The 22,561-nt window shown below is 37.7% G+C and overlaps 1 protein-coding gene across 1 annotated transcript in view; it reads right to left on the bottom strand.

The window, feature by feature from the left end:
- The window catches only part of PIEZO2 (piezo type mechanosensitive ion channel component 2), a 236,417-nt gene that overhangs the window by 97,401 nt on the left and 116,455 nt on the right, over positions 1-22,561 (bottom strand). The window contains exons 5-7 of the mRNA XM_058820732.1: positions 19,544-19,754; positions 16,730-16,943; positions 838-1,006 (exon numbers count right to left, since the gene is read on the bottom strand). Of these exons, the coding sequence (XP_058676715.1) occupies positions 838-1,006; positions 16,730-16,943; positions 19,544-19,754 (594 nt within the window). The remainder of the gene's footprint in view (positions 1-837; positions 1,007-16,729; positions 16,944-19,543; positions 19,755-22,561) is intronic.

Below are 22,561 nucleotides of genomic sequence, written 5' to 3'. Positions count from 1 at the left end.
ATCCATTATATAAAGAAATACCCTTAAAATAAGAAAACCTTCAACATTTTTATTTGCCTCTACAAACTCCACTAATTCACAGCAGAGTCATGAGTATTTTCATTGTGGTTTACAGCACTACTAAACCTCAACTTGAAAACTCCCATCAGGCCTCTGAGGATCAGGAAATTAATATAAGTAATGCCTAGGATCATCCTTTTTATACTTTCAGTTTCTAAGCTTTTAAGATACCTCTGGGTTCCCATATACCCATTTTCCTCTGAAACTGGAAGAAGTAAAGGTTTACTTTTTTTTTTTCTCCTTGTTCTCTTGCTCTTAAATGAAAGCTGGGATTTTTGCTCATGCACACAGGAGGAAAGGTTTTAAGAAAATTTTTCTATATCTTTGATAAAATTACAAATATATGCTTTGTCTTACTGCATCCTGTGCCAAAAATCCTAGCTCTGCTCTGGTTGACAAGCCTTAGGTGCTGGCATTTCACTTGATAGCACCTAAACTTGAATCACAGACTCAGAATCATTTAGGTTGGAAAAGACCTTTCAGATCATTGAGTGAATCAAGTCCAGCCATTACAGCATATCAATACCTGCTTTCCAAATCAAAGCATTAATGCTCTGCCATTGCATTCCTTGCATAATTGTCCCAATGATTTTAAGAATAATAGCCATGTTAGATCAGACTCTTGGACAAACTGAATGAAAACTCCAAATTCAAAGTACCACCTTGCACTTGCTGTCTATTTCCCGTAATTTTCCTAAAGTTTTGCACCTCTGTTAGTGAGCATTTTCCCTGGGCAGTCTCCCAGCCATCAGTCATGGGAAGAGAGGAGGAAGTTACCCTTTCAATGGGCTCCTGCAGCCAGAGACGGATGAGAGTCGCGAGGGTGTAGTACATCACCAGCAGTAAGATTGGGTTGGCGTGGTGATACCAATGTAACTCCTGGTTTTTGATGATCATCCAAGTGCTTGAGCAGTTTGTCTGAGTAAGAGAAGTGACACCAAACAACCTGTGAATATAAAAAAACCAAAGCAGCCACATTAGATAATAAACACCAAATCTTAAAAATGTTTAAAAATATTTCAGAGGGCAACTTTAGCTTATGTTTAGTACCAATTGCTCTGTTCAAAAATAGCACCTGCCATCACATCTAAAATGTAGTGAGTATTTTCATTCCACATATTTAGTCAAAAGAAGTGGGTTTTTACAATTGCTTTTCAACATGAAAAGTGGGAGTATAATAACATTACATCTACTATGTCCTATGAAAAAACTTGCAATGATCTGCTCCCCGTAGATCCAGAGCTACAGAAAGTGGGAAGAGAAAATCTGGCTGTAAGTCCATTTGGCAAATCACAGCAACATGACATTTCAGAGAGATTTAGTAAACTGACGTGTAACACCATTTCAGTCATCCTGCCAGGACACAGCTGTAAAGTATATCTTCTTGGCACACTGAACAGTTTACGGGTCTTTTATTTTAAAAACCTAATACTATTAATAAATTGTTATCTAGTAATGCAAATGTTTAGAAACATACAGGGCTCTACTGAACTCATAGTTTTTGTGAACAAAAAATGAAAATATTCAGAAAAGGTATTGTTTCAGATAATCAAATAACTGAGGAAAGAAAAAGAAGAAAAATTAATTAGAAGTATTATCAATGACATGAGATATTTGATGTTTCTGGAAAAACTGGGATTTCGCAATAATGCAAAAAAACCCACTTAGTATTAAAAAAAATTCCCAACATTTTCAGTTTAAAACAAGATGTTAGATGCCTAGTAGATGTGTTAAATACTGAAAAATAAACCTAATAGGAAACAATAATTAACCTGTTTTATTATAAAATAGCTTATAGAGTTCAAAAGTTAGGGCATGAGCTACCAGTAGCATGCATCAGTATTCATTACAAATATTTGGTCTATTGACAAAAGCTTTTTCCACCATAATGTCTGTGAGAGTTTTCATGTTTTACCAAAACAAGGTGTAAGAGACAATTAAGAAGATCTTCTTATTGGTAGAATGATAAATCCCAACCAAACTATTGTTCCTTTGGAAGGGTAAACCAAACACATTAAATAAAAAAACAAACCCAAAACATGAAAGAATTTCTGCAGGGGGATTTAATTTTCAAGAGTATCTAAAAACTTAGTTCCTCCTTAACCTAGTAAGATCCAACATGAAAAGCTGTATGAATACAAAGAGTAAGAGCAATATTCAACAGAGGTGTGCTGCCTGAAATTTGCCTTCGGATGCCGCAAAGCACAAATATTATATTTGTTCTTAACAGGATTTGCTGCATGGGCACAATAGCATTAACTCACAGAAGGAGAACTCCATAGCATCTTATTAACCAATCTATCAGCGCTCACTTCTCATTCTGATTGTCAACAGAGGCCAAAGATATAAACTTTAGGACCTTTCAGAGCTGTTGAGTAGATACAAAGTTGGGAAAAAAACATTTAAAAAGTCCTGCGTACAAAGTAAATTGCTGTAATTTAAAGGAGCTGAATGAGCTGTGTTTGGAGCTGACTCAGACTCAAACTTCCATAGCATCCAAGAACATTTGGAGTTGATGTTACAGCTTGGCTCCATCTGGGTGAAATGCATGCTGGAATGTATTCTGTTCATATTTCTATCAGCAAATAGGAACATCTTGTTTGTCTGCTTTCCTCTCTCCTATTGACTTGTCATTTTTGCTCATCAATGATCAGGGTTGTTGAGCTCCTATTAGTTGCTGAGCTTCTGTTAGTTTCATCTTTTACCTCTGTTTCACAACACAGTTCTCCATCCTTGGTTTGTTTCAAGCTTTTCTAGGCAAGCACAGTATGATTCACCCTATTTCTCATAAGCATCAGAATCAGAGTGAAATCCAATTCCTACTGAAATGCAAAGTCTTTCCATTGACAGTTAGTGATGAGTATTTCTTACAGAAATGAGGGAAAGTTCCTGATGGCTTTCAGAACCTTCTGCCAAGCAGACATGACCTTCATATCACATATTCCATTCCTGTAGTATGTTTTATAATATACTATAGCTAGAAAGCCAGATCAACTAATGTTTCACTTTATCTCCACTGAAAAGAAAACATTCCACATAATCCTAATGGCTAGGAAATTTTATTATGCTTCAGTTATATTCTCATTCTCTTAGCTTCATTTGTTGGCTCCAAATTATTTGTACATTATAATACTGGACTTAATTCTGCTCCCTTCTGGTCCTGCATTCAGCAAATATTAATAAGTTACCGCACATCTTTTCCCTCTAAGTTGCCACATGGCCAGAAATGTAGTTTAATGTCTTTAACTTCAATTTATTCAATGTATTTTGCTTTGTCTCATAAAGCATGGATGTAGAGGAACTGCTCCTCATTTCTGATTTCTCCTTGGGCTTTGAGACCTGTTAGTCACAATGTACTCAACACAACTTTCTCTGTTTATCGCATTCAAAATTCTCTGTTGTCTTGGGAATGCTCATTCTGTCTGTTCTGGCCTCCAATAATGCCACAAGTTGCCACTCACTCAACATTTATACTTCATCATTTTCCTCAATGATGAACATTTCCAAAAATGTCTGCTGGTGCAGAACATTTTTCAGAGGAATGGAACCATCTTCCCTTACACAAAGCTTCTAATTACTCAGGGATGGCTGCCATAAAATGTATAAGCAATACAAATTAGGTCATTATTGAGTTCTGCATACTCCATTCTGCAAAGATTTTTTTTACATTCGGTATTGATCCCAATCAGCTGTGCTTGAGTCCAACTCTGATCTTGCTGTGACTTCATCTTACCCAACATACATGTCTGCCATCAGTAAGCTCAGAATGAGCCCTAAGTGGGAGAAACCCACTACCAAACAAGTCAAATACTTGTGTGTCTGGATACAGAATATAAACAAAACAAATTATAAGACTTATTTATTAATGGATAGAATTTGTGTTTCCAAAAGACTGCATGCAATGTCACATAAAATGGAGGTGCAAGATGTGAATAGATTAGTATTTCTACTCTTGCAAGGAACTAAAGCTGGGTTTTTCAAAGTCCTCACGGGTATTCTGAAAAATACATAGCAGAAATAATAATTGAATAATAATAATTTGGAAAAAGTTATAGAAATTATAAAAGGCCAAGAGGAACTTAAACGTCTGACTGAGAAATGCTCTAACAGTGAAAAAGTGTTCTTAAAAGAAAGGTGACATCTTTTTGTCCAGTTAATATTCTTTAAGCTTGTTTTCTTGGAAAAGATTTGTATTGAATCCGTAAATCATCCTTCTAGCAGATGCACCTTTATCTTTCATGATTTCCCAACAAAGCTGTAAACTGTGACCATACAAAATTCCCACTTTCTATATTAGTCTAACATTAAAATTCAGAAGACAAATTTCAATTTCACTTGAAAACAGAAAAACAAATTCCTGTTGCATCTACAGTAATTTCCCCTAAGGAACCGTCAGAGTTACTAAAAATCTATATTGCTAAAACTTCTATTGCATGGAATTACTTAATTATTTCATTAATGTATTATAAGAAATGGTATAATTACTCACGGTACTACATATGAAGAAAAAATACCTATGTAAACAAAAATAAGCTTCATATACAGAATACCAAAGCAGTCATTACATATCTGTTAGATCTGTGAATTTTACATTCACTAAAATTATTTGGAATTTTTTCTTTTTTAAAAAACATATTTATAAGTTCAGATCCTGCATGTGCTCATGTTTTAAGAGTTGACTTCAGGCAAGTATTTGCCTTGTAAATTTCAAGGCCAGGAAAGGAAGTAATAATTCTGACTTCCTGCACAATATAGGACACTCAATAATTCCTCTATTGAACAACGATCTTATGGTGGAATAGGAGTTTATAGTCCAGAATGGCATCCAATCTTGACCTCAATTGATAGAAAATCTTCTACTGTCTCTTATTCTTTTTCATGAGTTTTAGCTTCTGTAATAGTTTTGTCTAGATGAGATTTCCAGTTCAGCTGCTGAATCTTCCTACAACTCTGTGTACTCATGCACACAGTACTTTTCACAACACAACAGAGGAGGGGGCAATTTTTCCATATAATTTATGAGTTTGCATGAAGATTACAGCTTGAAGAAAATGTCTGCATCAAACCCCTCTAGGAGCTGCATTTTCTGATTTAGCATTTAATATTATAAGATGCTTTTTTATATTTTTTTCTTCTTTTAGGCCAGTACCTATTGCATGGTCCCAGCAATGGCATCAGAACATTTTAATGTGCTGTGCTGGATTTGCACGATCCATCCTTGTAGAACTTCTGAATTTGTGTTGGATTTTAGGAACTGTCTGAATCTTTATTTCATCTGGATATCTTCTATTGCATATTTATTTCAATCTCCTCATATGAAAGGAAATGAGAGTGGTGTCTGCAAGTCTAGGGTAGGAGAATGAAATATTGAGACTGACATTTGAATAACTGAGCCCTAAACCTGAGATGATAAAAATGACCAAATGAGAGAAGAAAAGAAGAGTAGAGTAAGCAAACAAGAGGAGAATAAGGGAGGAAAGAGAGCAACAAATTCCATAAAAATAGGCAAAAAATAGTATATTTGGAGAAAATGGTGGTGGTTGTGGTAGAAATATTATTTTTCTGGGGCAAAAAGGACTGAAAGACAGGCAGAAAAGTCAAAATTTCATATTTCACAGTACAAGCACTGAAAACTATCTCATGAAGAATATTTTAAATACTGAAACGGCTGTGTCCCAAACTCTAAACACTGCTTGAAGAGTGAACCTTTTATCAAACATTGACTTAAAAGAGGTGCATACTGTTGTCAGGCTTGAAAGTGTTCTGTAGGTAAGAAAGAGAATGCAATGGAATGAAATGGAAAATAAATTAGCATAGATAAAACATAATTCCTACACAATCCTCCTAAAAGTCAGGAGTTCCCTTTTCATACACAAGCCATCCTGTTGAGTTTTCCATACTTGGATGATGAGCTACACAGAAGTTAAGATCCATACCTCATATCCATAATGCCTCTTCCAAGAGAATGCTACAAGCTACTCCACTCCTCCTCTTTGGGCTATGTGCCCAAAGCAACACATGCTGTTGGAAAACACTCAGCCAGGTCTGTGGTACCTTCAGACCCATCCTGGCCTTCCAGAAAGTCATTACTCCCCAGGCTATTGGCTGGGAGTTCAGACCATACTGGGGCTACTGCTCCAGGGTACACTGAACTGACACCACATTTTTACAGAAATAGCAGAACATTGGGAGGAAAGAGGTGGAAAAGTTGGCTGAAATGCAGAAGGCATCCCAAAGAATTAGGGTTAAAGAGAGCAGAAGGCATTTGGTTTCACATGGATTTTTAAAGGAAAAAAAAAAGAATGAATGGAAAAACTGGCATTTGTCTTTCCAAATCATGTTATAAAATTCCACAGAAAAGGAGTCGATCCTTCACACCTCCCCTTCAGCTCAGCAGGACAACTGTGCAGGGAGATACAAACCTCAGTACACAGCTGGACTAAAGTCATTAAATGTGTTCATATTGGAGTGATACGAGCTTTAAAGAGCATTGCAAGTATTTTTAGCTCTAAAAAGCCCTAGACTCTGCTTTGGTTCAGACTTGGATAATTCCGAACTGGCTAGATGGAACTGTGCCATATTAATGACCATACAAAAAGTTGACTTTTTGGGCTGAGGAGCATTACGATAAATTTCAGCTTAACAGTTCAAAACTTTTTTTTAAATATCTGTAAATGTACACTAAGACTGGAATTGCTTTTATTCAGCATGTTGCTATCCCAACGCTGTAATACAGGCATACACAATACAGGCATACTTACCTACTTGGTAGGTAAGTAGATCATTCTAACTTTTGTTTTAATGTCATCAAATTTCTATAGCTCTTTAGCAGATGTCTTATGTCCTTTTTTTTTCCTACCAAGTTTTGGTTTTTGGTTTCCATAGCTTCTATTGGATCAAAGCTTTTCTGGCAATGACAAAACCAGCCCTTGTATATCTCCCACCCTCTTCTGAACATCAGTGACTTTTCTTTTAAAGGAAAATTAATTTCAAATGCACATCTACTGCATGAGAAATATCATGAAAAAGTGAGTAGTTTAAAACTTGTGTGCTAATATTATCCATATAATGAGGACAGAGAGAAATTATGAGCCATTAATCAGGGAGCTGTAGAGAAAAGATGTCTTTAAGGATGGTGAGTTACATAAAAGCTTGCAAAACCTGTAAATACAACACAAATCTTAATTCAAGGAGAAAAAAAGGACCATATGAGCAGTTGCAATAGAATCACTTTGCTTTCAAGCTCATTAACAACTTTAAACTAAGATGATAAATAGTATCTACTCTATAAACTGTTTTTTGTTTTGAAGTAACCAGATAATCAAATTTTCTCTAAGACTATGTGACTGGAAGCTGTTTAGAAATGGGCATCTGCTGAAAATGACCAAACTTCAGACATTAAAATACTTCACATGTCTGAAATAAAACAGTTTCCCTAAGGGGAATTTAAGTCTGAACATGAAGACTTGTGAGCTCTATATCACATTTCCTCCAATAATTTAGCTTTGTACTGACTCTCTATTACAAAAAGCTTTCATTGCTTTAGAAGCAATATTTAGGTCAATGACCACTGTTATCACCAAAAATAGGTGTGGTCTATTAATCCCTTGTTTACTGAGACAGACAAAAGCCATCTTCAAAAGCCTTAAATGAAGATTTATCCTCTGAATGGGTTTCTTCTCTGCATTCCCAAATCTTTCCATTATCCATGACACAGCTCAACTTTGCTCCGAGTTTCTAGTGATCATCAACATTGACCTTGCTCCTTTCAGCACATCAGTGAGCCAGAAAAGCAGCAAGTTGCTGTAGCCTTTGGGGGCCTCTGCTGGGACTTCCAGAGGCTCTCATCTGATGAAGAAATGTACTGAAGCAGAGATTCCAATATCTTTTCATTCCCATCAGACATTTGAGCATCTGGCACAGGGAGAACTGCCAGATAGGATAGCAAGAAGGTGGTGAAGTGGGAATAAACGTGCAGGAGAAATTGGTTTAGGACTCCTGCCTGATAACTTAGCTAGAGTGACTCCACCAACATGATTATTCCTCACCAGGGCCAGCATTGTCACTGCTTTGATAGCAGCAGCCTGGCTCATGTTGAGGTTAGGCAAATAGAATTTGTTCTCAAATAAAATTAGGCAAATAGTTGGGGTTTTTTCTGTCACTAAAATCAAAATATTTTAAATGCAGCAGGGTTTTGGAATTTTGGGGTTTTTATTCCAAATAATTTCAGCTACGAACCAGAGGCAACTCAGTGTTTGCAGCTGAAGGATGGAGGCTGCAGGAGTGAGGCAGCCTTGCTGGGATGAGGATGAGAGAGAACAATCACCCCAGCAGAGAAGGCTGGTTGGCACCAGTGATTTGCCAGTTACTCATCCTCCTCATGTACATACATATTCCCTGTGACCATAAAGGGGAATGAAAAGGAGCTAATACTAAACAGCACCACCTGAGTATGGACAACACCCAAGCTGCATGGAAAAAATTAAAAATATTTAATGTTCAGTTGGACCTTCTACTCAGAGGTGAAAGTAATGAGAAAACAGGCCCAGGCTTCTAAGGACTCATGTGGAAAGCATGGGAAAGCCAAAGGCATGTTCAGAAACATCCATGGACACAAAGGCTTCCCCCTGTAAGAGGGTGAACTTGGACACTCGAGCACAGAAGAGAAGGCACAGCTCAAAAATGGCATAGCTTAGCAATGACATGGTTAAAACAGGCTTTCTGAGCCAATTAGTGACTGAGGCTATTGGTTTTTCAAAATGAGTTAGATGAGCTGCTGAAAGGAAAGGAACCAACAGCCCCAGGTCAGAAAGTCTCTCACAGGCAGAAGGGGGAGAGTCTGCTCCTAAAACTCAACCAGTAGTGCAGACCACAGACAGCCTTGTTGTCCTAAGCTCAGGTGCTGGGAGAAGAACAGAAGAGCTCAGGTAAAACTTCAGCAGAAGTCACTTAGGAGGAGGAGGAGACAGTGCTCAGGTAACCCCAGTGAGCATCAGCATTCAGCAGGGTGGTGCTGACCAGAGCATGCAAGTGACCTGGTACAACAATTAACCATGCAACTGCCTAAGAGCTTTACTGCTACCCCTTAGAGTGACATGTACAGAAGAACAGAAATTGTTTTAAAGTGTAGCATCATACTATTTTAACTTTGAGGCAACTTGGTCTGTGATCTAGGATTCAGACTGCAGCCAAAGCTTTGCGCTTTATTCCAAGTTCTGGCTATCTTGGGAGGGTTATTTGATTCATCTAACTTCTCTGTTAGGGAATTTTTCCACCTCTGAAAAAGGAGTGATGATACTTTTCAGTCACATTGGGGCAGCCTTCTAGGTTCAGTGATGAATGCAGAGGATAAAGAGATTTTCCACTTACTCAGCTGGCAGTGAAACAGGTTGAAAAAAACCACAAGAGTGATGGATACCTTCATCAAGAGGTTTTGCAGTAGAAAGTATGAGCAAAGAAAATATTCCTTTTTAGCAGCAAGGGCACTAAGGCAGAAATATAAGCTATGATTCCCATTTGGCTTTAAACATAAAAAGAAAGTAAAATAGCAGGATATGGAAAAGAAGATAATGGGATAATGAACAATAATGCCCAGGAAATGTTTGGAATTTACCCAGTTTCAAAATGAAAGTGGTATAACAGCTGATTTTAAATTGGTTATAAATTGAACATGATTGGCTCAGCTTTTATCAGCAAGTTCCAAATTTCAGCTAAATGAGTATAAACAAGAGATTAAGCACTTCCACTCCATGAGTGTTTAGAGAAACTGGTGTAGACTGCCCCTGCATGGACAAGGACTAACTCCCCAGTGTGTGCTTGACTGAGGTTACTCAGGACTGCCTTTTTTACCTCCAAGGAATGTGGGATGATTAATTTGTTAATGTTGATACACTGAGCTGAAAACACAGAGTGTTAAATATTCTTCATCACAATTTCTGGTGATGCCAGAGTACAAACATCATTGTTCTTGAGCAGACCTCTAGAAAACAAGTTTGTAAATCCAAGAGAAGTTTGCTAATTACAATCCATGTCTCCTAACACCACAGAATAATAGGAATACAAACCTGGTAGGAGGAGAGGGGTTTTGTCTCTTTTCTGTCCTTGTTTTCAGGCACTTGAACAATGATCATAGAATGCAGATAAGTGTTTTCCAGAAAATACAAAGAGAAAATTAAGGGGTCACTTCTTTGCAGTCACCCTTTTCATGTCCACCCAGGACAGGCTGTGAGGGGCAGGGAGTCTGTTCAAGTGTCATTGTTGAGATTGGCCACTTGCAAACACATGGTGTGTATGGGGGAGTGGAGTGATCGGTCTCTGTCTCACCCCACCCATGAGCAGAGCTTCTGCTAGCAGAGAGGTGTGCTGCCCACAGAAGAGTCAAAGCTGCCTGAGAGTGTGCAAAAGTTGATGGCTACATCATCAGACGAAGTGCACACCCAATTCGGGTGAATCGGAATCAGCAGGCAAGTTTATCACAGAATATCAGCAATTCTAAGATCTTCATCACTTCCCTCTGACCTCAGTAGTTCAATGCATGCAAGGAAGAGGAGCCTCTGTGCAACACACAGCTATCTGGATGCAGGAAACATTGAGGAAGAGGCAGTTCACCAACATTATATCACATGACAGTGGCTGATTTCTATGTTTGCAGCTTACACTCAATTTTCAGATGCAGTGTGGTCATTGTTGGGAGTGTTAAGGCTCCCCACTTTCCACTAATAGAAACCTTCCATGACCAGGCCCAGCCCCACCAGGCTGCCAGGGGTGTCACCAGTGGCAGGCTCACCACTGTAGCAGAACACAACCGGGAAACCAGTCAGTTCCACATGCAGAAAACTATTGTTTTGAAAAGGTCTTAGCACATGTCTCAGTTTACACCTATTTCAAGCCCAGTGGAAGACAGAGATGTGTAAATCACCTGGGGTGCAATATCAGTAACATGAATTAAGTTGTGCCTGCTTATTCCAAGGCTAGATTTGGCACTTGATGCAGCGGGGTGGTGATGGTGAGTGCTGACAGCTATACCATGGGGATGGGAAGGACTGCTCTCCAGGCAAATTGCTACTTACTATTTCCTCTCTTGTCTTTTCCTCATCCAACCTTTCATTATAAAGGGAGCCCAAATAAGTCTACCTCATATTTTCGAAAGAGATGATAACAGCAAGGATGATTATTGTCTTTTGTCAACAGGAGAGCAAACTTGCATTTCTAAGTTGTTAACAGAATCATTCACTTCTTTTCCAAAATATATTTTAACAAATACAAAGAAGCTGAAGTTCTGAGAAAGCTAAAACATTCTAAGTAGAATTAAACCCTAAAATGTGGTACATTATAGAGCTAGTATGAAACTCAGCTGCAAATTTCTGTAAGAATAAGGACAAATACCTAATGTCTCTTCCTCTGAGACAAAATTGTGGCTCTCTAATCAAATCTGGTCATGGTAATCAACATGGTGGCTGGCCTGGTATGTTTTGGAGCATGTTCTGCAACTGCAAAGTGTCCTTTTGCTGATAGAGGATGATGGAAACAGACAAGTGCAGTGCAGTGTTTTTACATGGCAAATATCCAAGGGTCTGGCCTCTGTCCTGGCAGTGGTACTGCAGTACCACAGTGAGAAGCACCTAAAAATACCAGGCAGAAGGCATGAAAGCTACTGCAGCCAAAGGGCAGCTCAGTATAGCACACATAAATGAGCTCCATCTTTTCACTGACTGGCTTGTGACCAAGTCAAAAGGCAACCCCAAAAACCTCAGTTTCCTACAAGGTTAAGAAAATTCTGCCTCTCAGATGTGAGTCACCTTTGAGACAGGTGCCAAAGAGGGTCTGCAGCAAGAACTAGCAGTGGCTGCAGCTCAGGTGAAACATGTTGCCCAGCTCTTGGCCCCAGTGGAGCTGCAAGAGCAGCAGCAGAGCAGGAGATCAGTGCCTTGCCCTGCAGAGGTAATCAATCAGCTACATCTCACTATTTTGGCAATATCTGCTCTCCTAATGGGATTTTATTTGCAAGGTTAGTGTCTAACTTAGGAAAAAATATTACAGCTGGATCTGATCTGACCCTGATCTGACAACTCCAGGAACATTTTTGAGACAGTGCTTAAGCATTTATAACACTGGTTGAACAGAGTATTTGGACTACAAAATCCAAATCTGTGTCAAAGCTTCCAGGGAAGTCCAAAGGAAGAATTTTGGACTGGACTCTTCTCAGATTAATCTGAAAACAAACTGAATATCCTAAATCTACCATCTGTAGCAGCTATCTTTTCTCCAAAAGTAAAAGAGTAATTTAAGTAGGATTATTATTAGTCACTGTAAAACCTATTTTAAAAGTCCTGCTTAAATAGATTTATAGACATCTTTCAGATGAAAATTTCCTCTTGAACAAAACTCCTTAGACTAGACTTCCCAATTCACACTGCAGCAAAGCAATCAGCTGTGTAATTCCAAATTCCCATTCACTTAAGAAGGTGTGAAATAAGGTACCACTGTGAAGTGGATGACACTACCTGGACTCCTAGGTTTGCTTCGTTTTGTAAGGGAGGTGCCTTCTACAGATGAAACCAGTTGTATTTAAACTATTTGGAACATTACTTGCCTGAAAACTACAAGCAAGACAGACCTAAACTACAGGAAAGCACACAGATTTTAATTTACATTGGGTTGTTGGATCTTTAAATTAATATGCTTATAAGCACAGTTTTGGACAGGAATAACTCTACTGACTCAGGGCAAACCTCATACCACTGCACTGATCCTATTTCTTCATGTTGGCAAGGCCTTATCATTTCCCCAATTACATTCTTTTGCCAAAATAAACAATATCAGGAAGAAAGGAGGCAGCAATCTGAAAAATGATGAACATATTACTGTGTATTTTTTCAGGCCGTGACACCGTATACCTAATTTCTAAAGTTATTTTACCTCATTTTCTTGTTTTTACTAACTTGGGTGAAAATAATTTTATGGTAGAAACATGATACTTTCTGAATTTTGCTTTAAATTGATACTTCTTGCTATTTCCCCCCATCTTTGCAATATTTGTATATTGCAATATTTGAGATATTGCATCAATTTGCAATATTGATTTGCTGGCAGCATGCCTACCCCTGATATATCAGCTATATTCAGACTTTTCAGTACACTGGGCATTTTTCAATCTGCAGATCCCAGTGCTCGCTTCATGGCATTTCAGCATGTTTGTGTTTATGCCACTTCTACCTGCACATCACAGATCCAGACAGCCACAGCAGCAGATGTGAAACTTCCAGGACAGCAATACCTCCATGTCCAGTAATATCACTCTGGCAAGTACTCAGGGCTATGTTATCACAATATCCCATTTTCAGGGGTGAAGTACTTTGCACAATCCCATGAGATTTCAGAGTAAAACATGTAAATTCACCAGATGTCAGGTTATCTCTCCCAGGAAAACTGTTTTCCTTTGGTGACATAATTCAGTCACTTCTTACAATCACAAATGGTGTATTTTTTTGAGTTGAAGGGTTCTTGAAAGGAAGGAACAGCTCAAGGGTGATGCAAGTCTTAGCTGAATAACACTGTTAACTTGGGAATTTTCTGGTTTGTTTGGGTGTAGTTTATTTAGTCTGAAATCAATCGATAATCTGACAAGCTGAATGCATTACTATTCAGAAAAAAACACATTTTTTATTGATCAGAGAAACCACTTGTACATTTCTTGTAAACTTGAGAACTCAAATCCAGAAAGGAGCTTTTAAAAACACCAGACTTACCTTCTGCTGAGAAAAAAAATGTCCACCAGCAGCCCAATAGGAGCAGGTTTCACATCTGCCCTTGAAATTCAGGAGAGCTTTTTCTGGGGATTGGGCCCTCAAAAATTTACAGAGAAATAAAAGTCCTTCTTTCATATGGAATCACAGAATAATTTAGGTTGGAAAAGACCTCTAAGATCATCGAGTCCGACCATTAAACAAACACTGCCAAATCCATCTCTCAACCATGTCCCTAAGTGCCCAGGTTTACAGATCTTCTAAGTATCTCCAGCGATGGTGACTCAACCCCTTTCCTGAGAAGGCTCTTCCAATGGCAGACAATTCTTCTAGTGCAGGAAGTTCTTCTAATATCCAATCTAAACCTCCCCTGGTGCCACTTGAGGCTATTTCCTCTTTTCCTGATGCTTTTTACTCAGGAGGAGACCAACCCCCACCTCGCTACAACTTGCTTTTAGACAGCAACAAGGTCACCTCTGAGCTTTCTCCAGGCTTCTCCCTGTGTCTTCTGCAGAACAATTCCAGTTCCCTCAGATATTCCTCATAAGACTTCAGCTCCAGACCTTTCACCAGTTTTGTTGCCCTTCCCTGGGCATTCTCCAGCACCTCAATGTCCTTCTTGTAGAAAGAATTTGGGGAATCAAATTCTTTTCTTGGCATATAGTTTGCCTATGGAAGTCATGTACTAGTATTAATGAGAACTCTGCATATTTAGCACATCTTCAAACCAAGATTATACATAAAACAGCAAGGTATTGATTTTCTTTTAGGATGCAAAATGCTAAAATATTTTTTCTGCAGTGTTCTGATACATGTCTCTCATTTTTCCTCCTCTAGCCACTGCTTATATATCAGCCCAAGTCAATCATTAAAAATCATTAGTGGCCTTTGCTCACACTAAGATTTTCACTTCCAAGCTCTGAGAACACCTGCCTTGATGCTCTTCAAAGACACCTCCCTGAAAGCAGATCAAAGTAGATCCAGAATAGGAAGAGCTTCAAATAAAGAAACAAGGAATACTGCTACTGTTCCTTCTGCTGCCATTGTGCGTAAGTTGAGTGTAGGCTGTTGTGCATATTCAAACATAATTTCACACATAATTTGGAACATCAGTCCCTCACATGATTTCCTGTGTAAAAGGCAGAGTATTCAATAGTACCAATTCAAGAGGAAGTCTGCAGGAAGGTAACATCATTTTTTTTTTTGTTTACAAAAATGTCAGTATGTACTCTGAAATCCAATGCTGGGACATTTTTTAACCTAAACTCCGAAGGTGCTTTTCTTTTCTACACCAAGGCAGACACAACTTTCTTGCAGCTTGATTTTTTCATTTCAAAAATTAATGACTAAGTTAAAGTGCCATATTTGTACTGACAAAATTTTGCCATAAAACAAAGAATCACATTATTTACAATCAAAGAAATTACTAAAAGAAATTACTAAAGAAATTACCACATTACCAATGTCTTGATAATTGTCTCAAAACAATTATCTTAACATAAATTAATTTTAAAAAATTAATTTAAAATTAATATAAAAATACTAAAGAGATAAAGAGGACTTCACAAATTATGCATAGGAAGAAAGTCGCATGTATTGCAGCTAAATTGCATTTCTTCTTGACAAAATGTCATTGCTGTCTGTTGCTAAAAACTGAGTAGATATCCTCAAAGCCAAATGGTTGAGAATTTTGAATCCATTCTCTTTTTATTTTCTTAATACATGGAGGAAGTAATATAAAAGGTTTAGGGAAGTTGAGAGCATTTCAGCTTCTTGGCATTAGAAATCATCCATTCTCCTATCTCGACCTCTAGGTGGCACAAAAGAACCTAAACTAAGCAGGCTTTCCTGATTTTTCAGGTAACGTTATGCCCTCCCAGTCAGACTCCACAAGTCACCAGTTACAGTATCACAAAACACACATATCTATTAACCTGTATTAAATAAAATGTCAAAATAAGTACTAAAGTAACAGCTACGGTAGCTAGATAGCTCAATTTTACTGCTTTTATTAGTGCATTGAGAGATAAATAATTAATTGATTCTCCACAGTACCTCTAATTTCCTTTCATCTTCAGCTTATAATAAAAGGTACAATAGGTTTACTAGAAACAAAGTTAATGTTCACATTTAGCTTAATATAAGGATTACTACAGCATTCAAAAAACATACCATAAAAGCAAATTTGTCATCACACTCCACCAGAAAAAAAAATACTAATGAGCAAAATACATCCATTACTTAATCTTATTTTAGATTGCAGTGTGTAGAAAATTAAAGGGTCAGTGAAATCACAAGCCAGTCAATATTTACTGCAGAATTAACTAGAAATGCTGCTTTTTTTACTTAAGGTAAGGAGCTGTTGGTATGAAGATCAGCATGTTCTATACAAATCTATGTGACCAGAGAAATTTTTTATATCATCAGCCTAATATGCACAGTACATGAAGGACCCCAGCAGCCCTCAGCCTCTGCACACAACAGTGGCACCACAAAAGCATTTTGCTCCAGTTAAGGCACTATGACATTAGACACCAGAGAATTAATTTTCTTCTACAAAAAACCAAACGTGCATTTGTATATTTGCCCTTGTATCAATATTGCCATCAATTTCCTTAATTCCTACATTAGCCCAATCATTCACACTCACATCTGAGGAACACTCTGAGAAAAAAACAACAAACAAAAGTAACCTTCCCCTCCTAACCTGCTCCAGCTCTCTGTCTGCAATTACCCAGTCTGGACTTTCCACACTGTCATTCAAAACCACTCCTTCTGAAAAGATTTGACTCTTCCACCACTGAACAAGAAGGTATGTGTAAAATTTGCAAAAGCATTATGTGGAAGATCATTTGCATCAACATGTGACAAACAGAGCATTGCATCATGTGCCCATAATTAAACAGGAAAGGAATTTTTCTCACCTGGCATAGAAATCTTTTGGTGGAACAACCTCCTGAAAGAACTGTAGCTGGTACAGATAAAGTCCAATCAAGTGTCCTGCACTGAATATAGCCATTAATACACACAGACAGCTGAATATCAGCGGATCAAATGCTTGGCAACAGGACCACCATGTGCACAGGCCCAAAAACACGAAGAAATACACAGCTGAGGTCAAAGATGGCACCATCATACCTGTAAAAATAAAAACATGTAGTGTTGGAGAAGTACAGAAAATATCAGCGTTTGTTAAAAATTAAATTTGACAAGGTGTGTATTAAAAAAATTGATCCAATTAGTTTTCTGGTAATTATAACAATTAGCTTTAAAGACTGCTATTAACTTTGAGACTAGAAGAGAAGGATCTTCTTTTTTATTTGTTCAATTCACTAATGCAATATCTCAGCACTTAGAACACAATCACTCTCCAGGCTTTCCTCTGAGATGGAATTTTTCTCTATGTAAAGATGTTTCATAAAGCATGGAGAAAAACTGTGGAGTGGGTGCAAGGGCAGCTAATACTGCCTAAGACTACCAGTGTATAACTTTTGAGTACAAGGTGCTAAAGTGGCATCATGGATGAATAATAAAAAGCCTCCTCATACAGATATTGCAATACCTTGACATAGTAAAACAAAACAGACCCTGATTCATGTATCAAAATGAAGAGCTTTACATAAAATCTACAAATAATCAGTAAATGTTTGATTTTTTAAAAAATTTTAACTCCTAGAAATGTATAATTTACACAAGACAAAGACCACGCTGTCACACACATGTATACTGTTTTTGCTTTTGCACATGTAGCTGAGTATGCCAATTCAGAAAATGTCCAACTGGTGAAGGAGACTCAGTGCTCTCCTGGGAGCCTGCAAAAATAAATTAGGAAGCAGGAAAGATATTCATGTCTAAGAGTGGCAACTATGAGAAAATGATGTAAGAGCTTGCAGACAACACAGCAGCCCAGTGGATTCTCGGAAGCAACAGTGCCTAACTAGCAGGGGCCCCTGCCTAAATTTATTTTTAGGCTTTTTAACTAGTAAATGTCTAGGAGGCACCTTCCCCAGGACAGACCTGCAGGCTCCTGGTGCCCCTTAGCTCCAGTGTGTCTGCTGGCCCTTCCCCTCACCTGGTTTGATGTGTCTTTTGGCAGCAGCACTCCCAGGGATGGTCCTGAGCTGAGCTGAGTCCAGGCATAGTAAGGACTGATATCCACAGTTATATACCTGAGGTTCACCATCACACCTTTCTCATCATATTTTAAGCTTTCACCTATTGTGCTGTAAAACTTTACCCAGAAATTTCTGCCTCCAGCCTATAACTATTCCTTTTCTTCTTACAAAGAGACACTTTGTCTTTATTCCAACACTTCTGGAGAATAAGAATACATGATATCCTAAAATAAGTTATTTATTATGGCCAGTTACTCTGGCTGCAAAAAATAGAAAATTTATTTTTGGCCTGAAACTGCCTAGATTTACCATTTAACTGTTGGCTCCTATTATCAATTCTACTAGATGAGATACCTTAAAAAATGGAAGCACCTTGTATCTTTGTCAGTTCTTTCAGGCTGCAGTCAAGTCACCCTTCATTTTTTTGGCACGGTAAGTAGGGAAGTATTTAACTTATAAAGCTCAAGGTCTCTCTCTGGAGTACAGACTTCTCAGACCTCAAGTACTTTTTGTAACTCTACTCTGAACACTTCCCACTTCTTGTCTTGCGTTGGAGCTCCACAGGCGAGATGCCCGTCACCATTCAGAAGAAACTGCCCCCTGCCACTGCTGCACAATCCTTCTGCTTCCTCTTGAACATGGATGATGTTCACCTATGTAGAGTGGCATTAGGCTTTTTGAATTTCTTTATTTGGGTTTTTTTAATGACATCTCACATCCCTGGTGTCAGGCTCTATGGTAGCCCATATATTTTTTCTCTTTTTAGATGTATTACTTTCCATTTGGCTACATGTAAGGCTGTTTAGCACTCTTGCTTAAGGAAAGAACCTACCTTACTAAAACAGCCACACCTCCAATCTCACCATTCAATATCAAACTTTTTTGTACTGTTGTTTTATACTTCATATACTGACAACTCATATGTTAAGTTGTAAACTTTATATGTAATCACTCCATTCAAACATGAGTTGGCAGGTAAATGCTAATCTACAATTCCATGATTTAATTTTGAATTTAGTTACAACCTATAGTAATTTTGTACACTTCTTTTCTGGGTGTAGCTGATTATGTGGTATTAAATAAAATGCCTTATAAAAAGGTAGGCTATATAACATCAAAACAACTACTCTTACCAACTAAATAAAAAAAAAACCCAAAAGGAAGTCTGCTTATCACTCTTTTTACACACAACATGGTAAAACAAACAATTTTTTAAAGGCTATGTGAATACAGTTCCTTTTTACACTTAGAAGGGATGAAAGCAAACCTATGAATTCACTTTAATGTAAATATATACACACGTAAAACGTATGTATTTACATCACACACACACAATATATATCTAGTCATCTATAATATGACTCCCATTCACCATTTGGTTATGACAGCAACTGTGAAAATCATAAATGGAATGGCAGGGCCACACAGTATCAGCACAAAAAGAAATTAAGCAACTCAGCATATTCCAATACTTGCCAAAGAGTTAATTTAATAAAATCAGCAGCAATTTCTTTTCCCTTAAAAATTTCCATTGTTACTCCCGCAGGTGCCAAAGTGCTGAAAACTCATTTGTTAAATGCAGAATCTAATGGGCTCCTGAGGAAATTTTTCAAACACACCAACCTGCTGAACCAAGTAAAATTGTAACAACAACTTTTCCAGTGGTGATTATCATATTGCCAATAAACTCCCTCAGTTTGGATGCTAGGAAGGCAATTCTACGCAGCAGTTTTAGTTTCATGGTCTCCTCAAATTCTGCTTCTCCACAGTCATCGTCATCCAGATCTTCTTCATACATCAAAGCATCATCTGGCTCTAATTTTTCTCTTACAGCCTAAAGGAGAAGGAAGGAAAAAAATAGAATGCAAAAACACAGAGAGAGAGACAAAGGAATCTGAAATTAAAACACACGCAAAAAATATTTAACAATGAAGTCTTCTTACAATCTTCGACTATGCCAAGTACTGAGACATAAGAAAGACATACTAAAGCTAGAGATGTACATCAATGGCTCCCACTTCAGAGCTGTCTCAAAATAAAAGGTTATTAAAGGTAGTCTCTGGGAAAGGTTGCACAACAGGCTGCTTGCTCATTTACACATGAAATTTGGTTTGATTATTTCAGCATTCTTAGAAAGATAAGCATCTTGCTATCTAATATCTTTTAAACTCCTCTTTGCCTCAAAGGTTTCAGTTATAAGCTCCAAAAACTGTAATCCCTGGGTTGATATTGCTCAATACCAAACCCCTTCCAAACCCATTTTTCATCAACCCTTTCTCTAAAGACAAAGCCTAGAATGGAGCAAGTAGGAGTCATCTGGAACAGGGCAACAAAGGTTGAAATGAATGGACAGATAACTCATTGGTGACAAAAGGGCAGCTTGGGAGAGAAATAAGAGACTAAGCAGAGGCTTGGGGAGAGAATGAGAAATGTGAAGATCAACTGATGGTGAAAGAAAAGGTAAAAATGTGAGCAGAAGAGACGTAGTGAAATCTTAAGTGAACTACAACAATTTAACAGGGGTAATGAGACCAGTTACTTAGAACTACACAATGGAAAACAGAAAAGAAGGAAACGTGGAAAGGCCCATCATACTTGAGCAGTTTGTTAGGATTTGGCAGTGGCCTTCACCATCAAGTCTCCATCGTATCTTGGAGACCAGAAGACATACACAACTATTGAGTGATGCAGACTAAATCATCAACCCACGGTGAGAACCTGCAGGATTAGGAAGAGGCCCACACAAAGATACAATTTATGGAAAAATTAGTCATTCATGGAAACGTAGGGGCATATTAAAAAAAAAGTAAGAGTTTTGAGCCAGGTTCTCATTTGGTGTAATATAGAATAGCTTTTTTGGCAGTAATTTAGACTTGTATTAGCTAACCCTAGTTCTAGCCAAACCATATCTCTGTGTGTGAAATTTAAAGAGAGATTAAAAAAGAGAGATTATTAGTATTTTTCATCAGAAGAGCAATTTTATATGTATTGGTGACCTTTGGCAGAAAAAATTCCACACTGACAGATAAGACTGCAGTAGGAACAGATAAACTCTCAGCCTGCTTAACCAAATTCTTCTGTAACATTACGTGGATTCCCAGAAGAACAAAACTCCCTGTAGATGGCTTCACTCCTTCATTTCACCTCTAAGACTGTTGCCAGCTTTCTCCTCTTAATTCAGAGCATTAACACTGTTGTGAATGTTCAGGAAAACAAACAAGCAAACAAACAAACAAACAAGCCTCTAAACAAACCTGCTTGTTTTAAAGAATCTATTTCACGGACAACAAAATATGTAATAAATATAGAGGGTTGATCTGGAAAATCTACATTTCCATTTCAAGCCATGCAGCACAAAGAGGCATTCTGTGTGTTCATCACTGCTGCTCATATCTGAGCTCCTATCCCAAGGATAGGAAACATTAAATATTCAGAAAGAATGCTGACAATAGGTGCAGCAATACTTTCTGCCCTAACTTCCACCAGAGTTGTTTCAGTGAGGAAGTTAAACAAAGGGCAAATGTTACAATCCTTTTTGATTGTGTCATAAATACTAGATTAACAAGTTCTTCATCTAGTCCTTTTGGGTCCAATCCTGCTTCTCGTGCTCTGTGCCTTGAGCTTAATATAACCGGTGAACAGTGAAACCTTCAATAGCATCCATATCCCAAAGGAAGAGAATGAGTGAGACTGATGGACATTTAAAGGTTTTGAAGTGGCACACTTCCTAAACATAGATCTGTGTGAAGGAGACCTTTGTTTCTTCGGCTTGTGCCTTCAGCTTGCTGAAGACAATACACATTAAGACATACATTCACTTTAAAAATATATAGGAATCCAAATAAATAAATTATTTCATGGAAGGCCATCAGTATTCATCTGTCTTTGAACATTATGTTAAACATAATGACAGGATTCATATATTTATTACAGCTTAAAATTGCTGATTGCTATGAATTATACATAGGCAGGAACAGGAAATAAAAGTCTGAAGAGTCACAAAAGACAATAATAAAATATTCTGCAAACAAGCAGAAAATGCTTTTGTGGGGAATATGAAAATAATCAAAATTTTTTTAAGTATAAATTGGAGGAAAAAACACAATACCTTCAAATAATAAAATAAAAAGGTGGACACATAAGTAAGGAAACCAGACAAAACATCCCAATGAAATGTGGAACTTTATATACTTTTCTGTCTCTCATCCCTACCTGCATACCTAACGTCAGGTGCCAAATGCCCAAATTCACACCTCAAAATCTCCTCAAAAGAGATCTGTGGATTTTATGTCATAACTAGGAGCATAATTTTTAGCTTTACCAGGCTATTTAATCTTGCTTCATTAATCTAAAGAACATTTAGGCTACATTTTTCTTTGAGAGTTAAGCATTAATAATCTAGTCCTGACATGTATGACACAGCACACCCAGGGAGAAGCAGTAGGGAAGAGGATATTTCAATGGACCAGGATATGACTGAAGTTGGGAAGGAGATGATGGTCTGAAGTTTCCATGGACTCAGGCTTCTACACTTTAAGCACAGCTAAAAGCTTCAGTGTCCATGAGTTACCAAAGAAGTTCCTTGGTTTTTAGCTTTTATTTAGATATGAAAATATGAATTCCAAGTTCAGCAAGAAAATT

The sequence above is a fragment of the Ammospiza caudacuta genome, chromosome 1 (genome assembly GCF_027887145.1).
Source record: "Ammospiza caudacuta isolate bAmmCau1 chromosome 1, bAmmCau1.pri, whole genome shotgun sequence".
Lineage (NCBI taxonomy): Eukaryota > Metazoa > Chordata > Aves > Passeriformes > Passerellidae > Ammospiza > Ammospiza caudacuta.
The sequence above is the reverse complement of the archived record's forward strand: the minus strand, read 5'-3'. Positions and strand labels throughout refer to the sequence as shown.